The sequence below is a fragment of the Mauremys mutica genome, chromosome 5, assembly GCF_020497125.1.
Source record: "Mauremys mutica isolate MM-2020 ecotype Southern chromosome 5, ASM2049712v1, whole genome shotgun sequence".
NCBI classification, from domain to species: Eukaryota; Metazoa; Chordata; order Testudines; family Geoemydidae; genus Mauremys; species Mauremys mutica.
This window is the reverse complement of record NC_059076.1, coordinates 130,573,342-130,600,355: the sequence shown is the minus strand read 5'-3', so window position 1 is coordinate 130,600,355 and position 27,014 is coordinate 130,573,342. Positions and strand designations below refer to the sequence as shown.

The 27,014-nt window shown below is 44.8% G+C and overlaps 4 gene segments (V, D, J or C); all 4 read left to right on the top strand.

The window, feature by feature from the left end:
* Window positions 1-1,863: 1,863 nt before the first annotated feature.
* Window positions 1,864-3,871, top strand: LOC123371112. The segment is given in 2 exon segments: window positions 1,864-1,932; window positions 2,440-3,871. Coding segments are annotated over 2 exon segments (468 nt in total).
* Window positions 3,872-9,114: 5,243 nt separating this feature from the next.
* Window positions 9,115-9,872, top strand: LOC123371115. The segment is given in 2 exon segments: window positions 9,115-9,195; window positions 9,434-9,872. Coding segments are annotated over 2 exon segments (417 nt in total).
* Window positions 9,873-13,643: 3,771 nt separating this feature from the next.
* On the top strand, window positions 13,644-14,624 carry LOC123371794. The segment is given in 2 exon segments: window positions 13,644-13,710; window positions 14,218-14,624. Coding segments are annotated over 2 exon segments (456 nt in total).
* A 4,509-nt stretch (window positions 14,625-19,133) lies between these two features.
* LOC123371793 overlaps window positions 19,134-27,014 on the top strand; it is a 32,946-nt gene continuing 25,065 nt past the window's right edge. Inside the window, 1 exon segment of the V gene segment in view lies at window positions 19,134-19,197. Within this exon segment, the coding sequence occupies window positions 19,149-19,197 (49 nt within the window).

The following is a 27,014-nucleotide window of genomic DNA, read 5'->3' as shown; positions in this document are numbered from 1 at the left end:
ACCTCACCGCATGGTCCATGCCTTCCTTCCATTTCTACAGCTCCCTCACTGCAGTAGTGCAGAGACTGGAATTTACAGGAAAAAAAACAGGAGTACTTGTGGCACCTTAAAGACTAACAAATTTATTGTAGCATGAGCTTTCGTGAGCTAAAGCTCACTTCTTCGGATGCATCCGAAGAAGTGAGCTTTAGCTCACGAAAGCTCATGCTACAATAAATTTGTTAGTCTTTAAGGTGCCACAAGTACTCCTGTTTTTTTTGCGGATACAGACTAACACGGCTGCTACTCTGAAACCTGGAATTTACAGGGTGATTCTTAATATACTCAGTGGTTCCTTTTATCTACTGAGGAGTATTAGCTCTTATAGGTTGGATCCAATTTCCAACTAACATTATAAAACAAGACCAACATATAAAGCATCCAGAAATTACTTGCCTAAGCAGAATGAGCAGAGTGACTGCCTCCCTCCCTGTACAAGCCCCAAAGCAAGTGGCCCCCGTTCCACAATATGGCGCATGCATGTCCTTAAGGCTGGTGGCAGATGGGACAGAGAGAAGGATTGTCTACACTACATTTCCTGAATCACTTCTCTATGGTCCAATAACCTACAGCTTCTGGTCCTTATTTCAGACAATACAAATAGGAGAGAAAAAGTGCTGAGCCCAGTTCAGTCTCTAGCTTGTAACCATTGCGCATCCTCACCACCAGGGATAAAATGACTGCAGGCTGTGGCTAGCAGTAAATCATCACACCTCTCCTGCCCTTCTCTGGGCCCTTCCCCAGATAGCCCCCACGCACTGACATACCTAGATTCCCTGCAGAGATGGTAGCATTTCAGTGTATGGCTTAATCGAAACACAGAACAAACAAGGACAGTATTTGCTAAGCTCAGAGCACTGACCAGACAAACCTTCCCACTAGCACTATCACCCCATTTTACAGAAAGAGTCACTGAGGCAGAAGGGTACTGGAATGAGCCTTGAAGATTTCAATATCAAAAGCTTATGAGGTCTATTTCCCATCTCATCCACTAACTCACTAGGCAACTTTGGATGCAACATTTCTCTCTGCCTCAGTTTACTCATCCTCTTAAAACAAAGATCTCCCCTATTTACAATGTATGCTCCTCAGGACAGGGATGCCAACACTTAAATACTCATCACGTGTTGAATAGAATTGTTTAGCACCAAGCTCCTTTTCCACAAACATGCATCTGAACTTGCCTTTTAAAGGGAAAAGAAAATAGCTCATTGGGTCAAAATTATTTTTTACTAATATGGCTGATTTCATCAAATAGGTTAAGTAACGGACTGAAGCAAAGGAGAGACTTGGACATGGATGGGACTTTACTGACAAAATGGTTTTTCATTGGAAAACATCAATTCAGCAGAACCAAAACTTTTTGAACCGTAGAGGACAATAAGCAGGGATGGCACAGACTAGGCTAATCAGGATTTACCTCTGCTAACTGAGGATTCTCGCTGCCTAAACACCCTCACCCCCAGTACTGTTTCTCTGTCAAAGGTGATCACACCATTTTGTATCACCAGTTCTGAGGAGATCTCCAGTGTAGCAGTGATATTAACCAGCATCCCAGAAATCACAATATGCTAAGAACTTTTATTCCTTGTAATTCCAGACAAATGTCATTTTAACACAGACACTTGTACCCAGGAGTTGAACACCTGGTTGAACTCGCCTATGCCACCCATGGCCCTTTCACTTCCCTTTTTGTACAGGGTCATGGACCAGGTGTGAATTTTCATCTTGGAACCCAATTTGCATATTTCACACCCTTCCCCTCTGCTGCTGAACTGTTATAAATGCTCCGTGTCACTCGTTACAGTTTGTTGATCAGAACTGAGCCACTCAGACGTAACAAGATGATCTCACAGGCTCAGCTCATCTGGCTGTTAATGCTCTGGATCCAGGGTAAGGATTAAACCCAGAAGGAATTTGATGAATTAAAAGTACAATGATCCTTTGAAAAGCTTAAAAGAACTAGAAATGTTGTACATTGACCCATAAACTATAATCTACAATCAAAATCCATTTAGTTAGTTACCTCTTTCTGGCAGGGACTGTTACTTTTTGTTTGTTCAGCATCTGGCATCAAAACTGTTAGAGGCGTTCAGGGATTACCAAAATATTAATGTTAAAGAATAAACAGGTGCCAAGAATGACGCTGATTTATGAAAATCTTGATCTTATCTTAGCTGGAATTAAGCCAAAGAGATTTGAGAAAATTATGAGCCATAGGCAAAAGGGCTAGAATGAAACAGTGTCTGGAGCTCAACGTTAGCATCATGCCCAGCTGACAAGGGAGAGTCATTGTGTAAAGATGCACATGGGAATATTTTAAAGATACAATGTTGTAGAGTTTGATTGTATTTGTTAGATCTGTATTTGTATTAACTTACATTCTCTTTGCGAATTCAGGCTCCAGTGGGCAGATTGTGATGACTCAGACTCCAGAATCCCTGGCAGTGTTGCCAGGAGACAGAGTCATTATCAACTGCAAAGCCAGTTCCAGCATCACCAGTGGTAGCACTCACTACTTAGCTTGGTACCAACAGAAAGCAGGACAAGCTCCGAAGCTCCTTATCTACTATGCTTCCACCCGTGACTCTGGGATCCCAGACCGGTTCACAGGCAGTGGATCTGGAACCGATTTCACTCTCACAATCAGCAATGTTCAAGCTGAAGATGCTGGAGATTATTATTGTCAGCAAGGCTATAACTTACCTCTCACAGTGATACAGACAAATACAAAAACCTCCCTCTTCTGTTCCATTCTGTGTCACAGCTGCTTCCTTCAAACAGCCGCCTTCTCAGTGCAAATGCTATATGTTATTTGAGGGCAAACTTTCAGCCCCAGAAACACATATACCTGCTGTCTCCACATGTAATACACATAAATTAGCACACAGTCTGCTGCCAGAGAAACTTCCCTCCACACAGAAGAGTTTTTAACTTCTACACAACCACAGTGGTATTTTTTTTTATTTCTGGCTTTTAATTACTTTACTCACCTCCTAATTACTGTCATCTGGTGTCTGTGCCTTGTCGTGGAGGGACAGCTTGTATGCTCTAACGATTCCCAGAGTTTCTGTCGGTGGGGGCTTTTTGCTCCTGGTAGGTTCAACCAGGCCGGATTGGTCTGTGGGGGAGAGGCCAGACAAAACAGACACCCTGGTCCTCCAGTTGAGGGTTAGGCACAGGGCTAACAACCCTGTCCCGTAAAAAACAAAATATGTTACAGAACCACAGCAGAGAAATTAGTGTGTGTGATGGCTTTCAGGAGTCAATGACCTGTAAGACTATCAGTGGTGAAAGCCGAAAGGAAGCCACTGGCATGAAGACTGAACTGCTCAACACCAAGACAAAAACCAAACTTGGTAATTGGAACGTATGGACAATGTCTGAAACAGGGAAGCTAGCTCAGGTCCCAGCACAGATGAGACGCTACAGCTTACACATCCTGGGTGTCAGCGAGAGGAGATGGACAGAATCAGGAAGATTATCAACAGCCTCAGGAGCAACTTTGCTTTTTTCTGGATGGGATGATGGACAACATCATGAGGGGGTTTCTGTCCTTTTTAAGAAGGGAGTGGAGCATTCCCTGCTTGAATGGAAATGCATCAGCTGCAGACTTATGAGAGCCAGACTGAAAGGGAAACATAATAATATCACCCAAATTCCTAATATCTAACTTAAATCTCCCCTGCTGCTGATTATGCCCATTACTTCTCATCCTGCCTTGAGCAGACCTGGAAAACAATTGATCACAGGCCTCTTTATAACAGCCCTTAACATTATTGAAGACACTTGTCCTGTCCCTTCTCTGTCTTCATTTCTCAACACGACATTTGCCCAGTCTTTTTCTTACACCTTTCCTCATAAGTCAGGTTTTCTAAACCCTTTATCACTTTTTTGTTTTGTTTTCTCCTTCTGAGAACCTGTGACCAATGATAGTGACCAACAGCCTCCTTAAAACAAAGTGTTTCTATTTAGCAGTTGGAATAAAGTATCAGAGAAAGAAGGATTTTAAAGAATAAAGAGATAGCAGGTGTGTTTGAGTTTATCTAATCTGACACTTTACAACAGGCGAAATCAAACCGGATAGCGTCTTAAATTACAGAACAAGAACTGAACCAACTCATATTCTCTTAGCGCTTGTCTACACATGGAGTCATTCCTGAATAGCTGTTAACTATTAATAACTATTCTTGAATAACTATGAACACAGAGTAGCTATGCCTGAATAGCTCCATCAGTAGACAATCATATTCGAGAATAAGTGTGCTTGCTCCTCTTTAGCTGAACCTGATTTGCAAGAGTATTAAGCACAACAGGAACAAGGCGCTTTTAGGCTATATCTACACTAGAAATGCTAGAGCAGGGTAGCTGCACAGCACTTAAGTGTAGACTCATTACAACAACGGGAGGAGTTCTTGCATCTCTGGAGGAAATCTACCTCTCCAAGAGGCAGTAGCTAGGTCAAGAGAAGAATTCTTCCATTAACTTAGTGCAGTCTGCTCTGGGGCTTACGTTGTCTTAAGTACGTCTCCCACAGGTGTGAATTTTTCACACCCCTGATCAACATAGACAGGGCCACCTAACTTTCTAGTGAAGGCCAACCCTTATTCCAGAATAAAAATATCCACACATGGAGTTATTCAATAATAGTTATTGCACTTTAAATTCACACCATACCATAAATCAAATTATATTTCAAGTGTACACAAGTCCCTAAACAACATAGATCCTCCTCTGACCCACCCTGGTCACAACGACCTGCATGTCCTGATGATGTTTCCTCTCTCCCCCGCTTGTCCATTTTGTCACAACCTCTTTCAAGGAAGCACCAATGAACAGTGTCCCTCACTTGAGTCTGGGCCCAGTTGCCAGGAAACTCTGCAAGCCTGCATCCATTGAAGTCAATACAATCCCAGCAGCACAGAATATGGCCCACCATATTCAAGGTATTAATTCAAACCCTTCAACGCTACAGAACATTCATGTCATGGCCACAAGATGGCAACACATACCCATACTATTCTGGAGCATCTGAAATTTCAGCTAAGTAGTTTATAACAAAGTTAATAGGATAGGAAACTCACTCCACACATTCGGAAGGAATGCGGATAAATCAGTTCTACTGTCACCACCCTCATCGGCCCTGCTCTTGATTATTGTCACATCCTACTACCAGCCTCCCCAACACCCTCTCTGGGTCAAGTTGCCATGCACTGGTGGAAGGGGCCTCACAGGTGGACAGAGCTGTAATTTGACCTCCTTCCTTCACTGTCACTAAAAATATCTGGTGCTAACAGGAACCTGGACAAGTGCCTACTCTCCTTAGTTCTTATTCTACCTCCTGTCCCTTGGGAACTCCAGACCGGTTCAGTTTTAAGGAGTCTAACCCTTACAACACGCCTATAATCAGGAGATTCAAAGCAAATGATGCTGGAGTTCACTACTGTCAGCATTACCATGGTCCTCACTTCTTTCTACATCCTCCTTCTGTTTAAAAACATCTCAACTCGCAAACTGAAAATCTCAATTCTCTGTTTATTTAATAGAAAATATTCCACATTACTCTAATGTTAAACTTGGCCCAGCCTCCCAATATCACTGTTAATTGTAAACTGTGAGAAGAGTTAGATTAATAGAAAAAACCCCGGATACCCAAACATGCAGATTGTCTGTATGGGCCATTTCCTATTTTAGTTTTTTCTTAAAAGCTTCACTCTGCTTCTTGTAGCCAACCAGCAACCCATTGCATAACTTCCCAGCCCAGAACCTCAGGAGGCCTCTTAGGGTCCATAAGTGAAACAGGTCGTGTGTGGTCAGTACGGGAGCTAGAGAACTAGGCTGTGCCCAGCAACCTCAGTAAAGCTTCCCCTTTACATCCACAATAACAGCGTGCCTGTCCCGGCTCTGCTCTGTCACATGACAACACTGTTCTCTTGCCAGCCTGTGCTCTTCACTTGACACGATGGAAGAAAAATTAGAGAGAGAAGCAAATTTTGTTCAGTAAAGAACATTTTTGCTGTTAGCCAATTTAAATTAAATAAAACACTAACAACCAAGGCCCAGATCCATCTCTGAGTTAAGCTGATATAAACGGGGAGGAAATCCATAGACTTTGGGTCCTAAGGACAACATGAAACTCTGCACTGACAGTCCATCAAATACTCCACACACACCATCTCATCATTTAGCTTTTCCTCCCTATCAACGTGTAAACACACATAAAAGGGAAGAAACATGCAGTAGCTCAGACATCATGGCTGATGAGTTAGAGCAGTGGCTCCAGACTACTGTACCCCTTTCAGGAGTCTGATTTGTCTTGTGTACCCCCAAGTTGCACCTCACCGAAAAGCTACTTGCTCACAAAATCAGACATAAAAATACAAGAGAGTCACAACACACTATTACTGAAAAATGCCTGACTTTCTCCTTTTTACCATATAATTATAAAATAACTCAACTAGAATATAAATATTGAACTTACATTTCAGTGGATAGTATATAGAGCAGTACAAAAAGTCATTGTCGCTATGAAATTTTAGTTTGTACTGACTTTGCTAGTGCTTTGTATGTAGCCGGTTGTAAAACTAAGCAAATATCTAGATGAGTGAATGTACCCCCGGAAGACCTTTCAGTGCGGCTGGTTGAGAACCAGGGAGTTAGATTGTCTCAGTACCTCTGGGACCTGGTAGGTCTGTGCAGTGAAACCCCATAGAACAGACACGTGCGATGAAGTAACATACCTAGTGCTTATCTGCTGCTCTCTGCGCACAGATCTCAAGTGCTGTACAGTACAGGGTCACTGTTGTTACTGATCGGAAAACTGAGGCAGGGACAAGGGAAGGCACTTAGACAAGCTCCTCCAGCAAGCCAGTGGGCAGAGCTCATTGTCCAGCCAACCTGAATACCAGCAGAAAAGCCTTCAGAGAGATACTGCAGCCTGATTAACTCTTCCACAGCTCCCCTGTGTTGTGGGGAAACACCCCTGGAAGTCAGTGTCGCGGAAGACAGTGGCCAGGGGAAGCCTTGGTAGCCCAGTGGGTCAGGGCTGAGGAACAAGAGCAGACTGCCCTAGAGCCAGCACAGAAGCACGGATCCCCCCACACACTGATGACCCCGCAACTAGCATCCCCCAGGGTGAGCTGAAATCTGGGGCTGCCTCTTCTACAAGGGACCCCAGCAACTGAATGGATTGGAGAGAGCTCTAGGGGAGGATCTTTGCACCTTTCTTCAGAAAAACTCTAGGTGTTTAGATCCCATTCAACTCCCAGACCCTTAAAGCCCCTAATATCCCACTTCTCTGCCCAGGAATAATTATAACGACATGGAATGATTCACTGTGAAATTAAAGATCCTTGTGAAGACCCCTCTGTGAATCTGCTGAAGGCCCAAGCTATCGATGGAGCCATGACACACACATTGGAGAGAGACGCTGGCGATCCACATCCACACTAGAAGTTGATTCGGGGGCTGTGTCCTTGATGGAGAGAGCAACCAATCACAAAAGTCACTTCCCACAGACAAACTCTTCCATCGTTTGGAGCCGTTTGTATCTGGGATTTTTGGTTCAGACCCAACTCTAATCAAAACGCTGCACATATAGGGCCAAGTTCTATCACTCTTAGGCCTGTGCTACATTTAATACTTCTCACAGCACAACTGTGATTTTTCACCAGCATAGCTATGTTACTATAAAACCCAGTGTAAATGCAATTATGTAGGCACAGAAGTGCTTTGGCTGGTATAGATTTTGTCTCTTGGGGAACCAGTGTAAACTGTGCTGGCAGAAGCACTTTTATGTGGAAGAAGCTGCATCCATACTAGGAGGATTTACCAATATAGTTCAACAGGTATATCTCTGCCAGCAAAACTTTTCGAATGTAGACCAGGCCTAACTGACTGTAAAGATGAGACTATGTTAATAAGAAATTATATGATATGAGATGTTGTTATAGGACAAGAGATGTTAAGCTGAGTTGTATGATCGAGTATATTGTGGGACGAAGACCAGAATGAACATATATTGCTAGGTGCACAGAGAGACTGTCTGGGACTCCTGGACAGAAGCTCCATCCAGACAGCTCACTTGGATCTCTGTGCGGTGGTTGAATTGAAAGGGTCACTGGTTGGCTCCTTAGGAGAGAGGGCGAAGGGTCACAGAAGGGGTGGGAGAGCTAGACTGTGATCGGGAAGGGAAGCACTGCTGGACTTTTGCCCTCTTCCAGTAGGACTCAGAGGGACTCCTGAAAGCAACTGTCATATTACTATAGCACTTATTCTCGTTAAATAAAAGCTTAGTAGCTTTTCAAACCCAGCAGCGGGAGACCCTGAAGGGATCTGCAGGGCCCTGGAAAGAGAGTTAGGGCTTTTAACCAGGATCGCCAGATATTCGTAGGCAAATGTACTGAAAGGAAGATCAGAGAGGTAAAAGGACAGCACTGGTGACCCAACCACACCAGTAGTTGCTCAAGGGGGGAGGGATAGCTTAGTGGTTTGAGCATTGGCCTGCTAAACCCAGGGTTGTGAGTTCAATCCTTGACAGGGCCACTTACAGATCTGGGGCAAAAATCAGTACTTGGTCCTGCTAGTGAAGGCAGAGGGCTGGACTCAATGACCTTTCAAGGTCTGCTCTAAGAGATAGGTATATCTCCAATTGTTATTATTATTAAGGTGTGTGTCCTGGAAGGATCTGATCTTGACACACTCACTAAGCAGTACCTCACCTCACAAGCAGTCCCACTGATATCAATAGAAGGAACAGCAAAGTCAGATACTACTCAAAACAAACTTCTCACATTCAGGCTCAAAGTTACCAATGATCAGACACACACACACACTGGGTATTAAGGCATATCTTGATAACAAGGCCATAGCCAACTCCATGTGTGCAATACTCAGTTCCATCAACAGGAGCTGCACTCTGAGGCTGAGAGCTATACAAGGTCCTATCTTTGCACTGCAGCACAGGGAATGGATCTTTACAGAGTGTGGCTACTTTGCATGCTTCCACCCACACAACGGTTCCTTGCAATAAAGGACACATATAAACCTGTTATTTGCTAGACTTGCTACCTTAGATTCTCACAGTCTGTCAGAGTAGAGGGGCCAAAATGATTTCACAGACTCATCTGATCTGTCTCCTAGTGCTCTGGATTCACGGTAAGAATATCAAGGGAGATATTAGATTAAAATAATCTCTCACAATTGTTTATCATAGATTTCTTCATCAAACCTACATTAATTCTTCATCCCATGAGATCACAGGCAGATACATTTCTAGTGGACACAAACAATGTAACTAAGTGGTTAAATGAACATTTAAACACTAGATATTGGCAGATTTATTGTTTATAATAGTATTTCATTTGTTTTTTCTTGTGTTTTTCCTCTCATCCAGATGCAAATGGGCAGATTGTGATGACTCAGACTCCAGAATCCCTGGCAGTGTTTCCAGGAGACAGAGTCACCATCAACTGCAAAGCCAGTTCCAGTGTTAGTAACAAGATGTCCTGGTACCAACAGAAATCAGGACAAGCTCCTAAGCTCCTTATATACAGGGCTTCCACCCGTCTCTCTGGGGTCCCAGACCGGTTCAGTGGCAGTGGGTCTGGCACTGACTTCACTTTTACAATCAGCCGGGTAGAAGCTGATGATGCTGGAGATTATTACTGTCAACAAGGCTATAGCTTACCTCTCACAGTGATACAGAGCAATACAAAAACCTCCCTGCTTTCTTCAGTTTCTGTTCCTTACTGTAACAGCTGATGCCTGTAGAAAGTCAGAGTATTCTCTCCAACTGCTGCTGCCTCAAACTGATGGAGTGTCCATGAATTTCAGACACCTCACCACATGGTCCATGCCTTCCTTCCATTTCTACAGCTCCCTCATTGCAGTAGTGCAGAGACTGGAATTTACAGGGTGATTCTTAATATACTCAGTGGCTTCCTTTTATCTACTGAGGCATATTAGCTCTTATAGGTTGGATCCAATTTCCAACTAACATTATAAAACAAGACCAACATATAAAGCATCCAGAAATTACTTGCCTAAGCAGAATGAGCAGAGTGACTGCCTCCCTCCCTGTACAAGCCCCAAAGCAGGTGGCCCCCGTTCAACAATATGGCGCATGCATGTCCTTAAGGCTGGTGGCAGATGGGACAGAGAGAAGGATTGTCTGCACTACATTTCCTGAATCACTTCTCTATGGTCCAATAACCTACAGCTTCTGGTCCTTATTTCAGACAATACAAATAGGAGAGAAAAAGTGCTGACCCCAGTTCAGTCTCTAGCTTGTAACCATTGCGCATCCTCACCACCAGGGATAAAATGACTGCAGGCTGTGGCTAGTAGTAAATCATCACACCTCTCCTACCCTTCTCTGGGCCGTTCCCCAGATAGCCCCCACACACTGACATACCTAGATTCTCTGCAGAGATGGTAGTGTTTCAGTGTATGGCTTAATAGAAACACAGAAGAAACAGGGACAGTATTTGCTAAGCTCAGAGCACTGACCAGACAAACCCTCCCACTAGCACTATCACCCCATTTTACAGAAGGAGTCACTGAGGCAGAAGGGTACAGGAATGAGCCTGGAAGATTTCAATATCAAAAGCTTTTGAGGTCTATTTTCCCATCTCATCCACTAACTCACTAGGCAACTTTGGATGCAACATTTCTCTCTGCCTCAGTTTACTCATCCTCTTAAAACAAAGATTTCCCCTATTTACAATGTATGCTCCTCAGGACAGGGATGCCAACACTTAAATACTCATCACGTGTTGAATAGAATTGTTTAGCACCAAGCTCCTTTTCCACAAACATACATCTGAACTTGCTTTTTAAAGGGAGAAGAAAATAACTCATTGGGTCAACATTATTTTTTACTAATATGGCTGATTTAATCAAATAGGTTAAATGCCGGACTGAAGCAAAGGAGAGACTTGGACATGGATGGGACTTTAATGACAAAATGGTTTTTCATTGGAAAACATCAATTCAGCAGAACCGAAACTTTTTGCACTGTAGATGACGATAAGCAGGGATGGCACAGACTAGGCTAATCAGGATTTACCTCTGCTAACTGAGGATTCTCCCTGCCTAAAGACCCTCACCCCCCAGTACTGTTTCTCTGTCAAAGGTGATCACACCGTTTTGCATCACCAGTTGTGAGGAGATCTCCAGTGTAGCCATGATATTAACCAGCAACCCAGAAATCACAATATGCTAAGAACTTTTATTCCTTGTAATTCCAGACATATGTCATTTTAACACAGAAGCCTGGTCTACACTACGCATTAAAACCGGTTTTAGGAGCGTAAAACCAATTTAACGCCACACCCGTCCACACTAAGAGGCCCTTTATATCGGTATAAAGGGCTCTTTAAACCGGTTTCTGTACTCCTCCCTAATGAGAGGAGTAGCGCTAATATCGGTATTACCATATCGGATTGGGGTTAGTGTGGCCGCAGATCGACGGTATTGGCCTCCGGGCGGTATCCCACAGTGCACCACTGACCGCTCTGGACAGCAATCTGAACTCGGATGCAGTGGCCAGGTAGACAGGAAAAGCCCTGCAAACTTTTGAATATTTCCTGTTTGCCCAGCGTGGAGCTCAGATCAGCATGGGTGGTGATGCAGTTAAAAATCAAAATAAAGAAAGAGCTCCAGCATGGACGATGCGGACGTGATCGCTGTAAGGGCAGGCAAATCTGTTCTATCAGCGCTTCGTTACAGAAGACGAAATTCAAAATCATTTTTTAAATATCTCCAGACAGATGCCATAGCAGGGACTCAGCGCACTGCTGCGTGACAAGCGTAACGGAAAGCCAAAGAATCAAATGGACGCTCAGGGACTGGAGGACTCCAGCTATCCCACAGTTCCTGCAGTCTCTGAAAAGCATTTGCATTCTTGGCTGAGCTCCAAATGCTTCTAGGGTCAAAAACAGTGTCCGCGGTGGGTCAGGGCATAGCTAGGCAATTTACACACACACCCACCCACCCCCAGAAGTGAAAGGGAAAACAATCCTCTCTTGACTCTTTTACATGTCACCCTATCTTTACTGAATGCTGCAGATAGACGCGATGGTGCAGCACTCAACACCAACATCCTTGCTCCCCCCGCCCCCGCCATGGGTGGCTGATGGTACAATAAGACTGATACCCATCGTCATCATCAGCCTATTGGCACATGGGGCAGTGCAAAAGGACTGGTAACCATGCTGACTAGCATCCGTCAGGTCAATCAAGGGCGCCTGGCCCTAATTTTTCCTGGTAGATGGTACAATATGGCTGATAACCATCATCATCATAGCAACAGGGGGCTGAGCTTCATCAGCCCCCACCCTTCATGTGTAAAGAAAAGATTCAATTGCCCCTGGACTAGCAGCAGGATGCTGGGCTCCTCTCCTCCACACTCCTTAATGTCCTATGTGGACTATCATAGCAACTGGAGGCTGCCTTCCACTCATTTCTCACTAACAAGTATTCCTGCATTCTTTATTACTTCATCACACAAGTGGGGGGACAATGCTATGGTAGCCCAGGAAGGCTGGGGAAGAATGGAATGAACAGGTGGGGTTGTTGCAGGAGCACCCCCTGTGAATAGCATACAGCTCATAATCTATGCAGGATCTGACACAGAGCAGCTGTGCTCTCTGGTTCTCTGATACAGTGGTTCTCTAGTACACTTGCCCATATTCTAGGCAGGACTGATTCTATTTTTAGATACCAAAAAGGAGGGATCGACTCAGGGAGTCATTCCCAATTTTGGCTTTTGCGCCCCTGGCTAAGAGCAGCCAGGGGCACTTATGACAGCAGCAAATGGCACAGTGCAAAAGGACTGGTAGCCATGATCATCTTATTACCAATTTATGGTATGGTAGATGGTACAATATGGCTGGTAACCATCTCTGCTATCATGCAAAAGCAAAAGCATGCTGCTGTGTAGCGCTGCTGAATCACCTCTGTGAGCGGCATCTAGTACACATACGGTGACAGTCACAAAAGGCGAAACAGGCTCCATGATTGCCATGCTATGGCATCTGCCAGGGCAATCCAGGGAAAAAAGGCATGAAATGCTTGTCTGCCGTTGCTTTCCCAGCGGAAGGAGTGACTGACGACATTTACCCAGAACCACCCGCGACAATGATTTTTGCCGCATCAGGCACTGGGATCTCAACCCGGAAATTCCAAGGGGCGGGGGAGGCTGCGGGAACTATGGGATAGCTACGGAATAGCTACCCACAGTGCAATGCTCCAGAAATCGACGCTAGCCTCGGACCGTGGACGCACACCACCGATTTAATGTGTTTAGTGTGGCCGCGCACACTCGATTTTATACAATCTGTTTTGTTAAACCGGTTTATGTAAATTCGGAATAATCCCGTAGTGTAGACGTACCCATACACTTGTACCCAGGAGTTGAACACCTGGTTGAACTTGCCTATGCCACCCATGGCCCTTTCACTTCCCTTTTTGTACATGGTCATGGACCAGGTGTGAATTTTCATTTCTGAACCCAATTTGCATATTTCACACCCTTCCCCTCTGGTGCTTAACTGTTATAAATGTTCAGTGTCACTAGTTACAGTTTGTTGATCAGCACTGAGCCACTCAGACGTATCAAGATGATCTCGCAGGCTCAGCTCATCTGGATGTTAATGCTCTGGATCCAGGGTAAGGATTAAACCCAGAAGGAATTTGATGAATTAAAAGTACAAAGATCCTTTGAAAAGCTTAAAAGAACTAGAAATGTTATACATTGACCCATAAACTATAATCTACAATCAAAACCCATTTAGTTAGTTACCTCTTTCTGGCAGGGACTGTCACTTACTGTTTGTTCAGCATCTGGCATTAAAACTGTTAGAAGCGTTCAGGGATTACCAACATATTAATGTTAAAGAATAAACAGGTGCCAGGAATGACTCTGATTTAAGAAAATTTTGAACTTGTTTTAGCTGGAATTAAGACAAAGAGGTTTGAGAAAATTATGAGCCATAGGCAAAAGGGCTAGAATGAAACAGTGTCTGGAGCTCAATGTTAGCATCATGCCCAGCTGACAAGGGAGAGTCATTGTGTAAAGACGCACATGGGAATATTTTAAAGGTACAATGTTGTTGAGTTTGATTGTATTTGTTAGATCTGTATTTGTATTAACTTACATTCTCTTTGCGAATTCAGGCTCCAGTGGGCAGATTGTGATGACTCAGACTCCAGAATCCCTGGCAGTGTTGCCAGGAGACAGAGTCACTATCAACTGCAAAGCCAGTTCCAGCATCACCAGTGGTAGCTATAACATCTTAGCGTGGTACCAACAGAAACCAGGGCAAGCTCCGAAGCGCCTTATCTACTATGCTTCCACCCGTGACTCTGGGATCCCAGACCGGTTCACTGGCAGTGGGTCTGGAACCGATTTCACTCTCACAATCAGCAATGTTCAAACTGAAGATGCTGGAGATTATTATTGTCAGCAAGGCAAGAGCTCACCTCTCACAGTGATACAGACCAATACAAAAACCTCCTTGTTCCGTTCCATTCTGTGTCACAGCTGTATCCAACTTGAATACCAGCAGAAAAGCCTTCAGTGATTAACTCTTCAGCCTGATTAACTCTTCCACAGCTCCCCTGTGTTGTGGGGAAACACCCCTGGAAGTCAGTGTCGCGGAAGACGGTGGCCAGGGGAAGCCTTGGTAGCCCAATGGGTCAGGGCTGAGGGACAAGAGCAGACTGCCCTAGAGCCAGCACAGAAGCACGGATTCCCCCACACACTGATGACCCCGACCAACTAGCATCCCCCAGGGTGAGCTGAAATCTGGGGCTGCCTCTACTACAAGGGACACCAGCAACTGAATGGATTGGAGAGAGCTCTAGGGGAGGATCCTTGCACCTTTCTTCAGAAAAACCTCTAGGTGTTTACATCCCGTTCAACTCACCGTCCCTTAAAGCCCCTAATATCTCACTTCTCTGCCCAGGAATAATTATAACGACATGGAATGATTCACTGTGAAATTAAAGATCCTTGTGAAGACCCCTCTGTGAATCTGCTGAAGGCCCAAGCTACCGATGGGGCCACAACACTCATACTGGAAACACACACTGGAGATCCACCTCCACACTGGAAGTTGATTTGAGGGCTGTCTCCTTCATAGAGAGAGCAACCAATCACAACAGTCACTTCCCATGGGCAAACTTTTCCATTGTTTGGAGCCGTTCGTATCTGGGATTTCAGTTCAGGACCAACTCTAATCTAAACACTGCAAATATAGGGCCAAGTTCTATCACTCTTAGGCCTGAGCTACACTTGACACTTCTCACAGCACAGCTGTGCCAGTAGGGGTGTGATTTTTCACCAATAAAGCCACATTACTATAAAACCCAGTGTAAATGCAATTATGCAGGCATAGAAGTGTTTTTGGCCAGTATAGATTACGTCCCTCAGGGAACTGGTGTAAACTGTGCTGGCAGACGCACTTTTATGCTTGGAGAAGCTGCCTCCACACTAGGAGGATTTGCCAGTATAGTTCGACAGGTATAGCTCTGCCAGCAAAACTTTTCTAATGTAATTGACTGTAAAGACTATGTTAATAAGAAATTATACGATATGAGATGTTGTTATAGGACAAGAGATGTTAAGCTGAGTTGTATGATGCAGTATATTGTGGGATGAAGACCAGAATGCTATGTGCACAGTCTTGGACTCCTGGACAGAAGCTCCGTCCAGACAGCCCACTTGGATCTCTGTGGGGTGGTTGAATTGGAAGGGTCACGGGTTGGCTCCTTAGGAGAGAGGGTGGAGGATCACAGAAGGGGTTGGAGAGCTAGACTGTGATCAGGAAGGGAAGCACTGCTGGGCTCTTATACGATCACACTTTCCTCTGGCAGTAGGATGAAGAGGGGTTAATGAAAGCTACTGTAATGTTACTATAGGGCTTATTCTGGATAAATAAAAGCTTAGTAGCTTTTCAAACCCAGAAGTAGGAGGCCCTGAAGGGATCTGCAGGGCCCTGGAAAGAGAGTTAGGGCTTTTACCCAGGATCACCTGATGTTCACAGACAAGTGTCCTGAGAGGAACATCAGCGAGGTAAAAGGGCTGCCCAGGTGACCCAGTGACACCGGCATTGAACAATGTGTGTGTCCTGGATGGGGACGATTGTGACACATGCACTGAGTAAGTACCTCACCCCACAAGCAGTCCCACTGATCTCAATAGAAGGGATAGCAATAGGGCTTTGGAGCTGTGCTCTGCGCTCCAGCTCCAGGCTCCACTCCAGAGCCCTGGAAAGCAGTCAGATACTACTCAAAACAACCTTCTCAGGTTCTGGCTCAAAGTTACCAATGATACAGACACACGCTGGGTATTAAAGCCTATCTAGATAACAAGGCCAAAGCCAACTCCATGTGTGCAATACTCAGCTCCATCAACAGGAGCTGCACTCTGAGGCTGAGGGCTATACAAGGCCCTTTCTTTGCACTGGGGCACAGGGAATGGATCTTTGCACAGCGTGGCTGCTTTGCATGCTTCCACCCACACGAACGGTTCCTTGCAATGCAGGACACATATAAACGTGTTATTTGCTAGACTTGCTACCTTAGACTCTCACAGTCTGTCAGACTAGAGGGACCAAAATGATTCCACAGACTCATCTCATCTGTCTCCTAGTGCTCTGGATTCAGGGTAAGACAATCAAGGGAGATATTTAATGCTGCTCACACGCAGATATATTTCAAGTGGACACGTGCAATGGAAGGAGGTGCCTTAAATGAAAATTAGACACTAGATAGTCCCAGAGTTAAGCTTTATAATAGTATTTCATTTGGGTTTTCTTATAATGTTTTTTCTCTCATCCAGATGCCAGTGGGCAGACTGTGATGACTCAAACTCCAGAATCACTGGCAGTATCTCCAGGAGACAGAGTCACCATCAACTGCAAAGCCAGTTCCAGTGTTAGTAACAAGATGTCCTGGTACCAACAGAAATCAGGACAAGCTCCTAAGCTCCTTATATACAGGGCTTCCACCCGTCTCTCTGGGGTCCCAGACCGGTTCAGTGGCAGTGGGTCTGGCACTGACTTCACTTTTACAATAAGCAGGGTAGAAGCTGATGATGCTGGAGATTATTATTGTCAACAAGGTAAAAGCTCTCCTCTCACAGTGATACAGAGCAATACAAAAGCCTCCCTGCTTTCTTCAGCTTCTGTTCCTCTTTCTAACAGCTGATGCCTGTAGAAAGTCAAAGGATCTCTCCAACTGCTGCTGTCCCAAAGTGATGGAGTGCCCATGAATTTCAGATACATCCCCCATTGTCTATTTCTTCCTTTCATTTCTACAGCTCCCTCACTGCAGCAGTGCAGAGACAGGATGGTTCTTAATATACTCAGTGGCTTCCTTTTAACTACTGAGGAATATTAGCTCTTATAGGCTGGATCCAATTTCCTACCAACATTACAAAACAAGATCAATATATCAACTGACAAATGGCAACCACTGTATAAAGCATCTGGAAATCACTTATGTAAGCGGAGTGAGCAGAGGGACTGCCTCCCTCCCCATACAAGTCCCAAAGCAGGTGGCCCTCTTTCCACAATACGGTGCATGCATGTCCTTAAGGCTGGTCACAGATGGAACAGAGAGAAGGATTGTCTATACTACATTTCCTGAATCACTTCTCTATGGTCCAATAACCTACAAATTCTGGTCCTTATTTCAGACAATATCAACAGGAGAGACAGTGCTGACCCCATTTCAGTTTTTAGCTTGTAACCATTGCACTTTATCTGCTAGTCACTTAGTCCAGACAGCAGCACAGGGCCAGTATCATGCCGTATGCTGCTGTTCTCTGCAAGGCTTTAGCTGTGGAGGCAGTTGCTCTGTGAAGACTACTGCGACCTCCATTGCCTTGATGCATCCTCACCACCAGGGACAAAAGGGCTGGAGACTGTGGCTAGCAGCAAAACATCACATGTCTACTGCCCTTCCCCAGACAGCCCCCACACACTGACATACCTAGATTCCCTGCAGATATGGTAGCCTTTTACTGTATGGTTTAACAGAAATACAGAGCAAACAATGAAAGTATTTGCTAAGGTCAGAGCACTGCACAGACATATCCTCTCAATTGTATTATTACCTCATTTTACAGGAGTCGTCACTGAGGCAAAAGGGTGCAGGGTCTTGACAAAGGCCACACAGTGAGCAGCAGTGGCAGAATTAGAACTCAGAGCTCTGGCTTCCTAAGCTTCTGCTTTTGCTTTCATGTCACACTGCCTAACAATAACAGACCAAACTGCAGGGTAGAGCAAGGATGTGATTCATAATCCACCTCGCAAATAGTCATAAATATTTACTAGCCTGGGAGCCAAAACTCATCCATTGCTGCCTTTGAGAAGAATGAAAAACCCCTTAATGTTCATTTTACTTTAATCCCATAAAAATCACTCTTGCCAGGAGACTGGTATTTTGAGGGGTGTTATGAACACTTACTCAGGGCCATGTGCTGCAGTCATTACGTGAGCAACAACACTACCAGTGAAGTCAATATACCGGAGTGAAGCGAAGGAGAGACTTGGAGATGGATGGGAAATTTCTGACAAAACGTTTTGTCATTCGAAAACATCAATTCAGCAGAACTGAAACTTTTCACAATGTAGGTGAGGATCAGCAGGGATGGCACTGACTGGGCTAATGAGAATTTACAGCTGCTAACTGAGGATTCTCCCTGCTTCAAGACCCTCACCCTCCAGTACTGTTTGTCAAAGGTGGATCACACCATTTTGTATCACAAATTGTGAGATCATCTGCAGTGTAGTCGTGATATTAACCAGCATCCCAGAAATCACAATATGCTTAGAACTTTTATTCCTTGTAATTCCAGACAAATGTTATTTTAACACAGAGACACTTGTACCCAGGAGCAACTGGTTGAACTTGCCTATGTCACCCAGGGCCCTTTCACTTCCCTTTTTGTACATGTTCATGGACCAGGTGTGAATTTTCATCTCTGAACCCAATTTGCATATTTCACACCCTTCCCCTCTGCTGCTGAACTGTTATAAATGCTCCGTGTCACTCGTTACGGTTTGTTGATCAGCACTGGTCCACTCAGACGTAGCAAGATGATCTCCCAGGCTCAGCTCATCTGGCTGTTAGTGCTCTGGATCCAGGGTAAGGGATTAAACCCAGAAGGAATTTGATGAATTAAAAGTACGATGATCCTTGAAAAGCTTAAAAGAACTAGAAATGTTGTACATTGACCCATAAACTATAATGTAAAATCAAAATCCATTTAGTTAGTTAGCTCTTTGTGGCAGGGACTATAATTTATTGTTGGTACAGTGTCTGGCACAACTGGATCAAAACTGTTAGAGGTGTTCAGGGATTACCAAAATATTAATGTTAAATAATAAACAAGCGCCAGGAATTACTCTGATTTATGAAAATCTTGATCTTATTTTAGCTGTAATTAAGACAAAAGAGGTTTGAGAAAATTATGAGCTGTAGGCAAAAGGGTTAGAATGAACCAGTGTCTGGAGCTCAATGTTCGCATCATGCCCAGCTGACTAGGGAGAGTCATTGTGTAAAGACGCACATGGGAATATTTTAAAGACACAATGTTGTTGAGCTTGATTGACTAGATCTGTATTTGTATTAACTTCTATTCTCTTTGTGAATTCAGGCTCCAGTGAGCAGATTGTGCTGACTCAGACTCCAGAATCCCTGGCAGTGTTGCCAGGAGACAGAGTTGCTATCAATTGCAAAGCCAGTGCAGGCATTACAAGTGCTTATACCTACTTAGCCTGGTACCAACAGAAACCAGGACAAGCTCCGAAGCTCCTTATCTACCATGCTTCCGCACGTGCCACTGGGATCCCAGACCGGTTCACAGGCAGTGGATCTGGAACCGATTTCACTCTCACAATCAGCAACGTTCAAGCTGAAGATGCTGGAGATTATTAGTCAACAAAGCTATGACTTACCTCTCACAGTGATACAGACCAATACAAAAACCTCCCTGTTCTCTCTTGGGGATATATTGGAAGAAAATCCATTGATTTTGGCTCCTTTGAGGAAAATATTCAACTCTACATTCCATGAAAAACTCTCCAGCTGGGAGCCCACTGGTTAGCTTCTGTGCACTCTATGAAGTTGTAAACACATGTACATGGAAGGAAATGTGCCAGCCAGCAGCCCTTGTGACTAATCAGTTAGTTCTCCAGCATCTTAGCAGATCTGTGCAGCAAAGGCCTACGGAACAGTCATGTGCCATGAAGTCACAGTACTTAGCGCTTCTCTACTGGTCTTCGTGCACTGATCTCAAAGTGTTCTACAGGGAGACTTACTATAACTACGGATGGGGAAACTGACGCAGAGGTGAAGTAACTTGACCAAGCTCCCCCAAAGACTTCACAGACCTAATGCAACATGAGTGAGCATTAACTCTTCCACAGCTACCCATGTGTGCCTCTGGGGGTGGTGGATGTCCCAAGGGGAAGTCAGCCGGGGAAAACCTTGTCAGCATGGTCCCAGTGGCTTAGGGGGGCTGTGGCAGAAAGGCAGACAGGCCTAGAACCAGTACAGAAGCATAGTCCCCTCCACACCGATGGCCCTGACCTCCTGTGCATCGCCCAGGCTGTGCAGTGTCCGGGGACTGAAGTGCTGCTTCTTGCACAAGGGGCCCCAGCAACAGAATGGATTGGAGAAAGCTCTTTGAGAGGCTCTGGGCACAATTTACTTGCACTCCCCATGGAAGGAGATGGTCAGGTCCCAGGTTTTCTATTCCCAAAGCTGTCGATCCACCACCTATCACCAGCACAAACCTCACACATACTTCCTAAATGGACTCGGGTGTTGTTATGGATAATGGCATTTTTAAGCAAGATCTTTAATTGCTTAAAGCTCATTCAACCTTAAAGCCCTTCCTATCTCACTGCTCTGCTCATGGCTATTCCAGGTGACTAGGTGTGAACTATCCAGAACTATGATGGCCTGTCCATGAATGTGCTGCAGGATCCAAGCTACAGATGGGCCAGAGTGGCATATACTGGAGACAGACTGAAAGCCACATTTATTAACATTGCAAGGAGGTTGGACTTAGGACTTTGGTTTAGTCCTTTAAAGAGAGAGGGGCCCGTCACGACAGTCAGCTCCATGTGCACAGCCAAACTCTTCCATAGTTTAGAGTTGCATGAACCTGGGATTTTGGTTCAGGCCCAACTCTAATCTAAAGGCGGTAACTGCAGAGCTGAATAGAACCTTCCTGCACAAGCAGTCCCAGGGAAATCAGTACGATTGCTTCTGAAGTGAGGTACTTTTCAGAAACTGGCTCTAACTTCCAAATGATACAGACTCAAACACTGGATGCTCACCTAAAGCTTATAATGATTATAAAAGGTCTAACTGACATGGGAGCAATAATACCCGGTTTCATCCATAGGAGCTGCATTCTAAAACCAAAGGCTGCACACGGCCCTTTCTCTCTACACCCTCTGCACCGGGGCACAGTGAATGCTCATTTACACAGAGCAGCTGCTTTGCATATTTCCGCCTGAGTTGCATTTCCTTGCAATGCAGGGCAGATATAAATGTTTTATTTCTTAGACTTTATGCCTCAGTGTCTGTCAGACTAGGGGGACCAGGATGATTTTACAGATTTATTTTATCTGGCTTCTAGTGCTCTGGATTCAGGGTAAGAACAACAAGAGAGCTATTGGATTAAGAACATAATCTCTCACCGAGATTTAATTATCACAGATTTCTTTATCAAATCAACATTAATTCTTCATCCCATGAAATCACAAGGAGATGTATTTCCTGAGGATACAGAGATTAATGTAACAGAGTGGTTTTAGTGAAAATTAGGCGCTAAATATTTGCAGTTCTCCCTTTTTTACAGTAGTTAATTTAATGTTACTTATTTTCCTTACAATGTTTTTCTTCTCATCCAGATACCAAGGGGTAGACTGTGATGACTCAGGCTCCAGAATCTCTGTCAGTGTCTTCAGGAGACAGAGTCACTATCAACTGCAAAGCCAGTTGATAGCAACTAGCAACACTATAGGCTGCAACAACAAACAGGACAAGTTCCTAAACTGTTATATATAAAGCTTCCACCCATGCATCTGGGGTCCCAGACCGGTTCAGTGGCAGTGGGTCTGGCATTGACTTCACTTTTACAATCAGCCAGGTTGAGACAGATGATGCTGGAGATTATTATTGTCAGCAGGGACAGAACTATCAACTGCAAAGCCACTTCCAATGCTTATAGCAAACATGGCCTGGTGTAAACAGATTCAGGACAAGCTCCAAAGCTTTTTATCCACAGCGCTTCCACCCGTCCCTCTGGGATCCCAGGCCGGTTCAGTGGCAGTGGGGTCTGGTGCTGATTTCACTCTCGTAATCAGTAGCGTTGAAGCTGATGATTCTAGAAATTATTACTGTTGGCACCATCTCAGAAGTGATACAGAGCAGTACAAAAACCTCCCTGCTTGTTTCAGTTTCTGTTCCTAACTGTAACATCTGCCTCCTATACAGTGTGACAGAACCAATGCAACTGCTGTCCTTTCATAAGGAAATGAGGTCTGTCAGACTAGGGGTTACAGTGGACAAGAAGCTGGATATGAGTCAATGGTGTGCCCTTGTTGCCAAGAAGGCTAATGGTATTGTGGGCTGTATAAGTAGGGGCATTGCCAGCAGATCGAGGGACCTGATCATTCCCCTCTATTCGGCATTGGTGAGGCCTCATCTGGAGTAGTGTGTCCAGTTTTGGGCCTCACACTACAAGGAGGATGTGGAAAAATTGGAAAGCATCCAGCAGAGGACAACAAAAATGATTGGGGGCTGAAGCACATGGCAGATGAGGAGAGGATGAGGGAACTGGGATTATTTAGTCTGCAGAAGAGAAGAATGAGGGGGGACTTGATAGCTGCTTTCAACTACATGAAAGGGGGTTCCAAAGAGGATGGATCTAGACTGTTCTCAGTGGTAGCAGATGACAGAATGAGGAGTAATGGTCTCAAGTTGCAGTGGGGGAGGTTTAGGTTGGACATTAGGAAAAACTTTTTCACTAGGAGGGTGGTGAAGCACTGGAATGGGTTACCTAGGGAGGTGGTGGAATCTCCTTCCTTAGAGGTTTTTAAGGTCAGGCTTGACAAAGCCCTGAGTGGGATGATTTAGTTGGGGATTGGTCCTGCTTTGAGCAGGGGATTGGACTAGATACCTCCTGAGGTCCCTTCCAACCCTGATATTCTATGATTTGAGCTTTTCATCCAATGGTCCTGACCTCTCCCATCATTTTAGAGCTGTCACCATGGGATATGGGAAAGACTAGAATTCATGGGGACAGACACTTTACCCTTAGGGACAGATCCTCAGCTAAATAAAAGTCCAAAGCAGCAAGCACTCTTATAATAAAATCAAAGCTAACCTTCTAAAAAGGTACCTATTTCACTATATTAACCTGTTCAAATGATGATATTAACATGTTGGAATGAAGGTCATTCACATAGACACTTGTCTGGTTAGCAAGTGTCTAAAAGAATTCCAGCATATCCTTATGTATCGTTATACGTGTGAGAATTAGGCCAAAATCTCTGCAAGCCTGCATCCACTGAAGTCAATGCAATCACGGCATCAGAGAATGTGGCCCATTATATTCAATGTATTATTTCAAACCCTTCAACTAGTGCTACAGAATATTGTCATGGCCACTAGATGGCAACACTTACCCATGCTGTTCTGCAGCATCTGAAATTTCAGCTAAGTCGTTTATAACAAAGTTAAGACGATAGTAAAACCGCTCCACGCATTTGGAAGGAGTGCAGATAAATCAGTTGTACTGCCCCCATCCTCATCAGCTCTGCTCTTCATTATTCTCATGCCCTCCTCCCAGCCTTCCCACCATCCACCGTCCCCGGGTGGAAGGGCCATAACTGGTGGCCAGAGGCGTAATTTAACCTCCCTCCTTCACTGTCACTGAGAATGTCTGGTGCTAACAGGAACCCGGACAAACACCTGCTCTCCTTAGTTCTTATTCTACCTCCTGTCCCTTGGGAATCCCAGACCAGTTCAGTTTTAGTGGGTCTGACCCTGACGACACTGCCACAACCAGTAGACGAAAACGGATGATGCGGGAGTTCATTACTGTCAGCATTACCATGGTCCCCAGTGCTTTCTGCAGCCTCTTTCTGTCATTACTTAAAAACTTCTCAACTCAAAAAGTTCTCTGTTTCTGTTGAATGGAAAATATTCCACATTAGTCTAATGTTAACCTCAGCTCAGCCACGCAACGTCTCTGTTAACTGTCAACTGTGAGAAGAGTTAGATTAATAGCAAAAAAAAACCTGGATACGCAACAAACACTCAGGTTGTCTCTATGGGCCATTTCTGTTTTTATTTTTTTCTTACAAGGCACACACTGCTTCTCGTATGTCCATCAGCAACACGTTCTGTAACTTCCCAGCCCAGAACTTTGCCAAAGCTTCTGGGTTTCCATAAGTGAAACAGGTCGTGTGTGGTCAGTACGGGAGCTAGAGAACTAGGCTGTGCCCAGCAACCTCAGTAAAGCTTCCCCTTTACATCCACAATAACAGAGTGCCTGTCCCTGCTCTGCTCTGTCACATGACAACACTGTTCTCTTGCCAGCCGCTCCCTTCACTTGAAACGATGGAAGAAAAATTAGAGAGAGAAGCAAAGTGTGTTCGGTAATGAAGATTTTTACTCTTAGCCAATTTAAATTAAAAAAAAAAACCCTAACTAACAAGGCTCAGATCCATCTCTGAGTTAAGCTGATCTAAATTGGAAATAAATCAATTGGGGGAGGGATAGCTCAGTGGTTTGAGCATTGGCCTGCTAAACCCAGGGTTGTGAGTTCAATCTTTGAGGAGGCCACTTAGGGATCTGGGGGGAAAAAAACTATAGTTGGGGGATTGGCCCTGCTTTGAGCAGGGGGTTGAACTAGGCGGTCCTGAGGTCCCTTCCAACCCTGATATTCTATGAGTTAGAGTGTCCCAGTACCTCTGGGACCCAGTAGGTCTGTGCAGCAAAGCCCCATAAAACTGGTGTGTACCATGAAGTAACATAATTAGCACTTATCTACTGGGTTTTGTGCACAGATCTCAAAGTGCTGTACAGTACTGGGTCACTGTTGTTACTGATGGGGAAGCTGAGGCAGGGACAGGGGAAGGCACTTAGACAAACTCTCCCAGCAATTCATTGGCAGAGCTCATTGTCCATCCAATTTGAATACCAGCAGAAAAGCCTTCAGTGAGATAATGCAGCCAGATGCAACATTAACTCTTCCACAGCTCCCCTGTGTTGTGGGGAAACGGCCTTGGAAGTCAGTGTCGCAGAAGCCTTGGCAGCCCAAGTGGGTCAGGGCTGAGGGACAAGATCCTTGTGAATACCCCTCTGTGAATCTGCTGAAGCTCCATCCAGACAGCCCACTTGGATCTTTGTGGGGTGGTTGAATTGGAAGGGTCACTGGTTGGCTCCTTAGGAGAGAGGGTGGAGGGTCACAGAAGGGGTTGGAGAGCTAGGCTGTGATCAGGAAGGGAAGCACTGCTGGGCTCTTATACGATCACACTTTCCTCTGGCAGTAGGATGCAGAGGGGTTACTGACAGCTACTGCAATGTTACTATAGGGCTTATTCTGGTTAAATAAAAGCTTAGTAACTTTTCCAATCCAGAAGCTGGAAGCCCTGAAGGGATCTGCGGGGCCTTTGAAAGAGTGAGTTAGGGCTTTTAACCAGGATCACCTGACGTTCACAGGCAAGTGTCCTGAGAGGAAGATATTAGAGGTACAAGGACTGCACTGGTGACCTGGTGACACTGGTGTTGAACAAGATGTGTGTCCTGGACGGGGCAGATCTTGACACATTCACTGAGTAATACCTCACCCCACAAGCAGTCCCACTGATCTCAATAGAAAGGATGGCAAAGTTATATACTACTCAAAACAAGCTTCTCAGGTTCTCGCTCAAAGTTACCAATGATACAGACAGACACACTGGGTATTAAAGCCTATCTAGATAACAAGGCCAAAGCCAACTCCACGTGTTCAATACTCAGCTCAATCAACAGAGGCTTCGCTCTGAGGCTGAGGGCTATACAAGGCCCTTTCTTTGCACTGGGCACAGGGAATGGATCTTTACACAGAGTGGCTGCTTTGCATGCTTCCACCCACACGAGGGTTCCTTGCAATGCAGGGCACATATAAAAGTGTTATTTGCTAAACTTGCTACCTTAGATTCTCACAGTCTGTCAGAGTAGAGGGGCCAAAATGATTTTACAGATTCATCTCATCTGTCTCCTAGTGCTCTGGATTCAGGGTAAGACAATCAAGGGAATATTTGATTAAGATGATAATCTCTCACCAATGTTGCTCACAGGCAAATATATTTGAAATGGACTCACACAATATAACTGGGTGCCTTAAATGAAAATTAGACACTACGTATTCATAGTATATTTTTTATAATAGTATTTCATTTGGCTTTTCGTATAATGTTTTTTCTCCTATCCAGATGCCAAGGGGCAGATTGTGATGACTCAGACTCCAGAATCTCTGGCAGTGTCTCAAGGAGACAGAGTCACCATCAACTGCAAAGCCAGTTCCAGTGCTAGTAGCTGGATGTCCTGGTACCAACAGAAAACAGGACAAGCTCCTAATCTCCTTATCTACAGCGCTTCAACCCGCCCCTCTGGGATCCCAGACCGGTTCAGTGGCAGTGGATCTGGCACTGACTTCACTTTCACAATCAGCCGGGTAGAAGCTGATGATGCTGGAGATTATTATTGTCTACAAACTAATAGCTGGCCTCTCACAGTGATACAGAGCAATGCAAAAACCTCCCTGCTTTCTTCAGCTTCTCTTCCTCTTTCTAACAGCTGATGCCTGTAGAAAGTCAAAGTATCTCTCCAACTGCTGCTATCCCAAAGTGATGGAGTGTCCATGAATTTCACACACCTCCCCCCATTGTCTATTT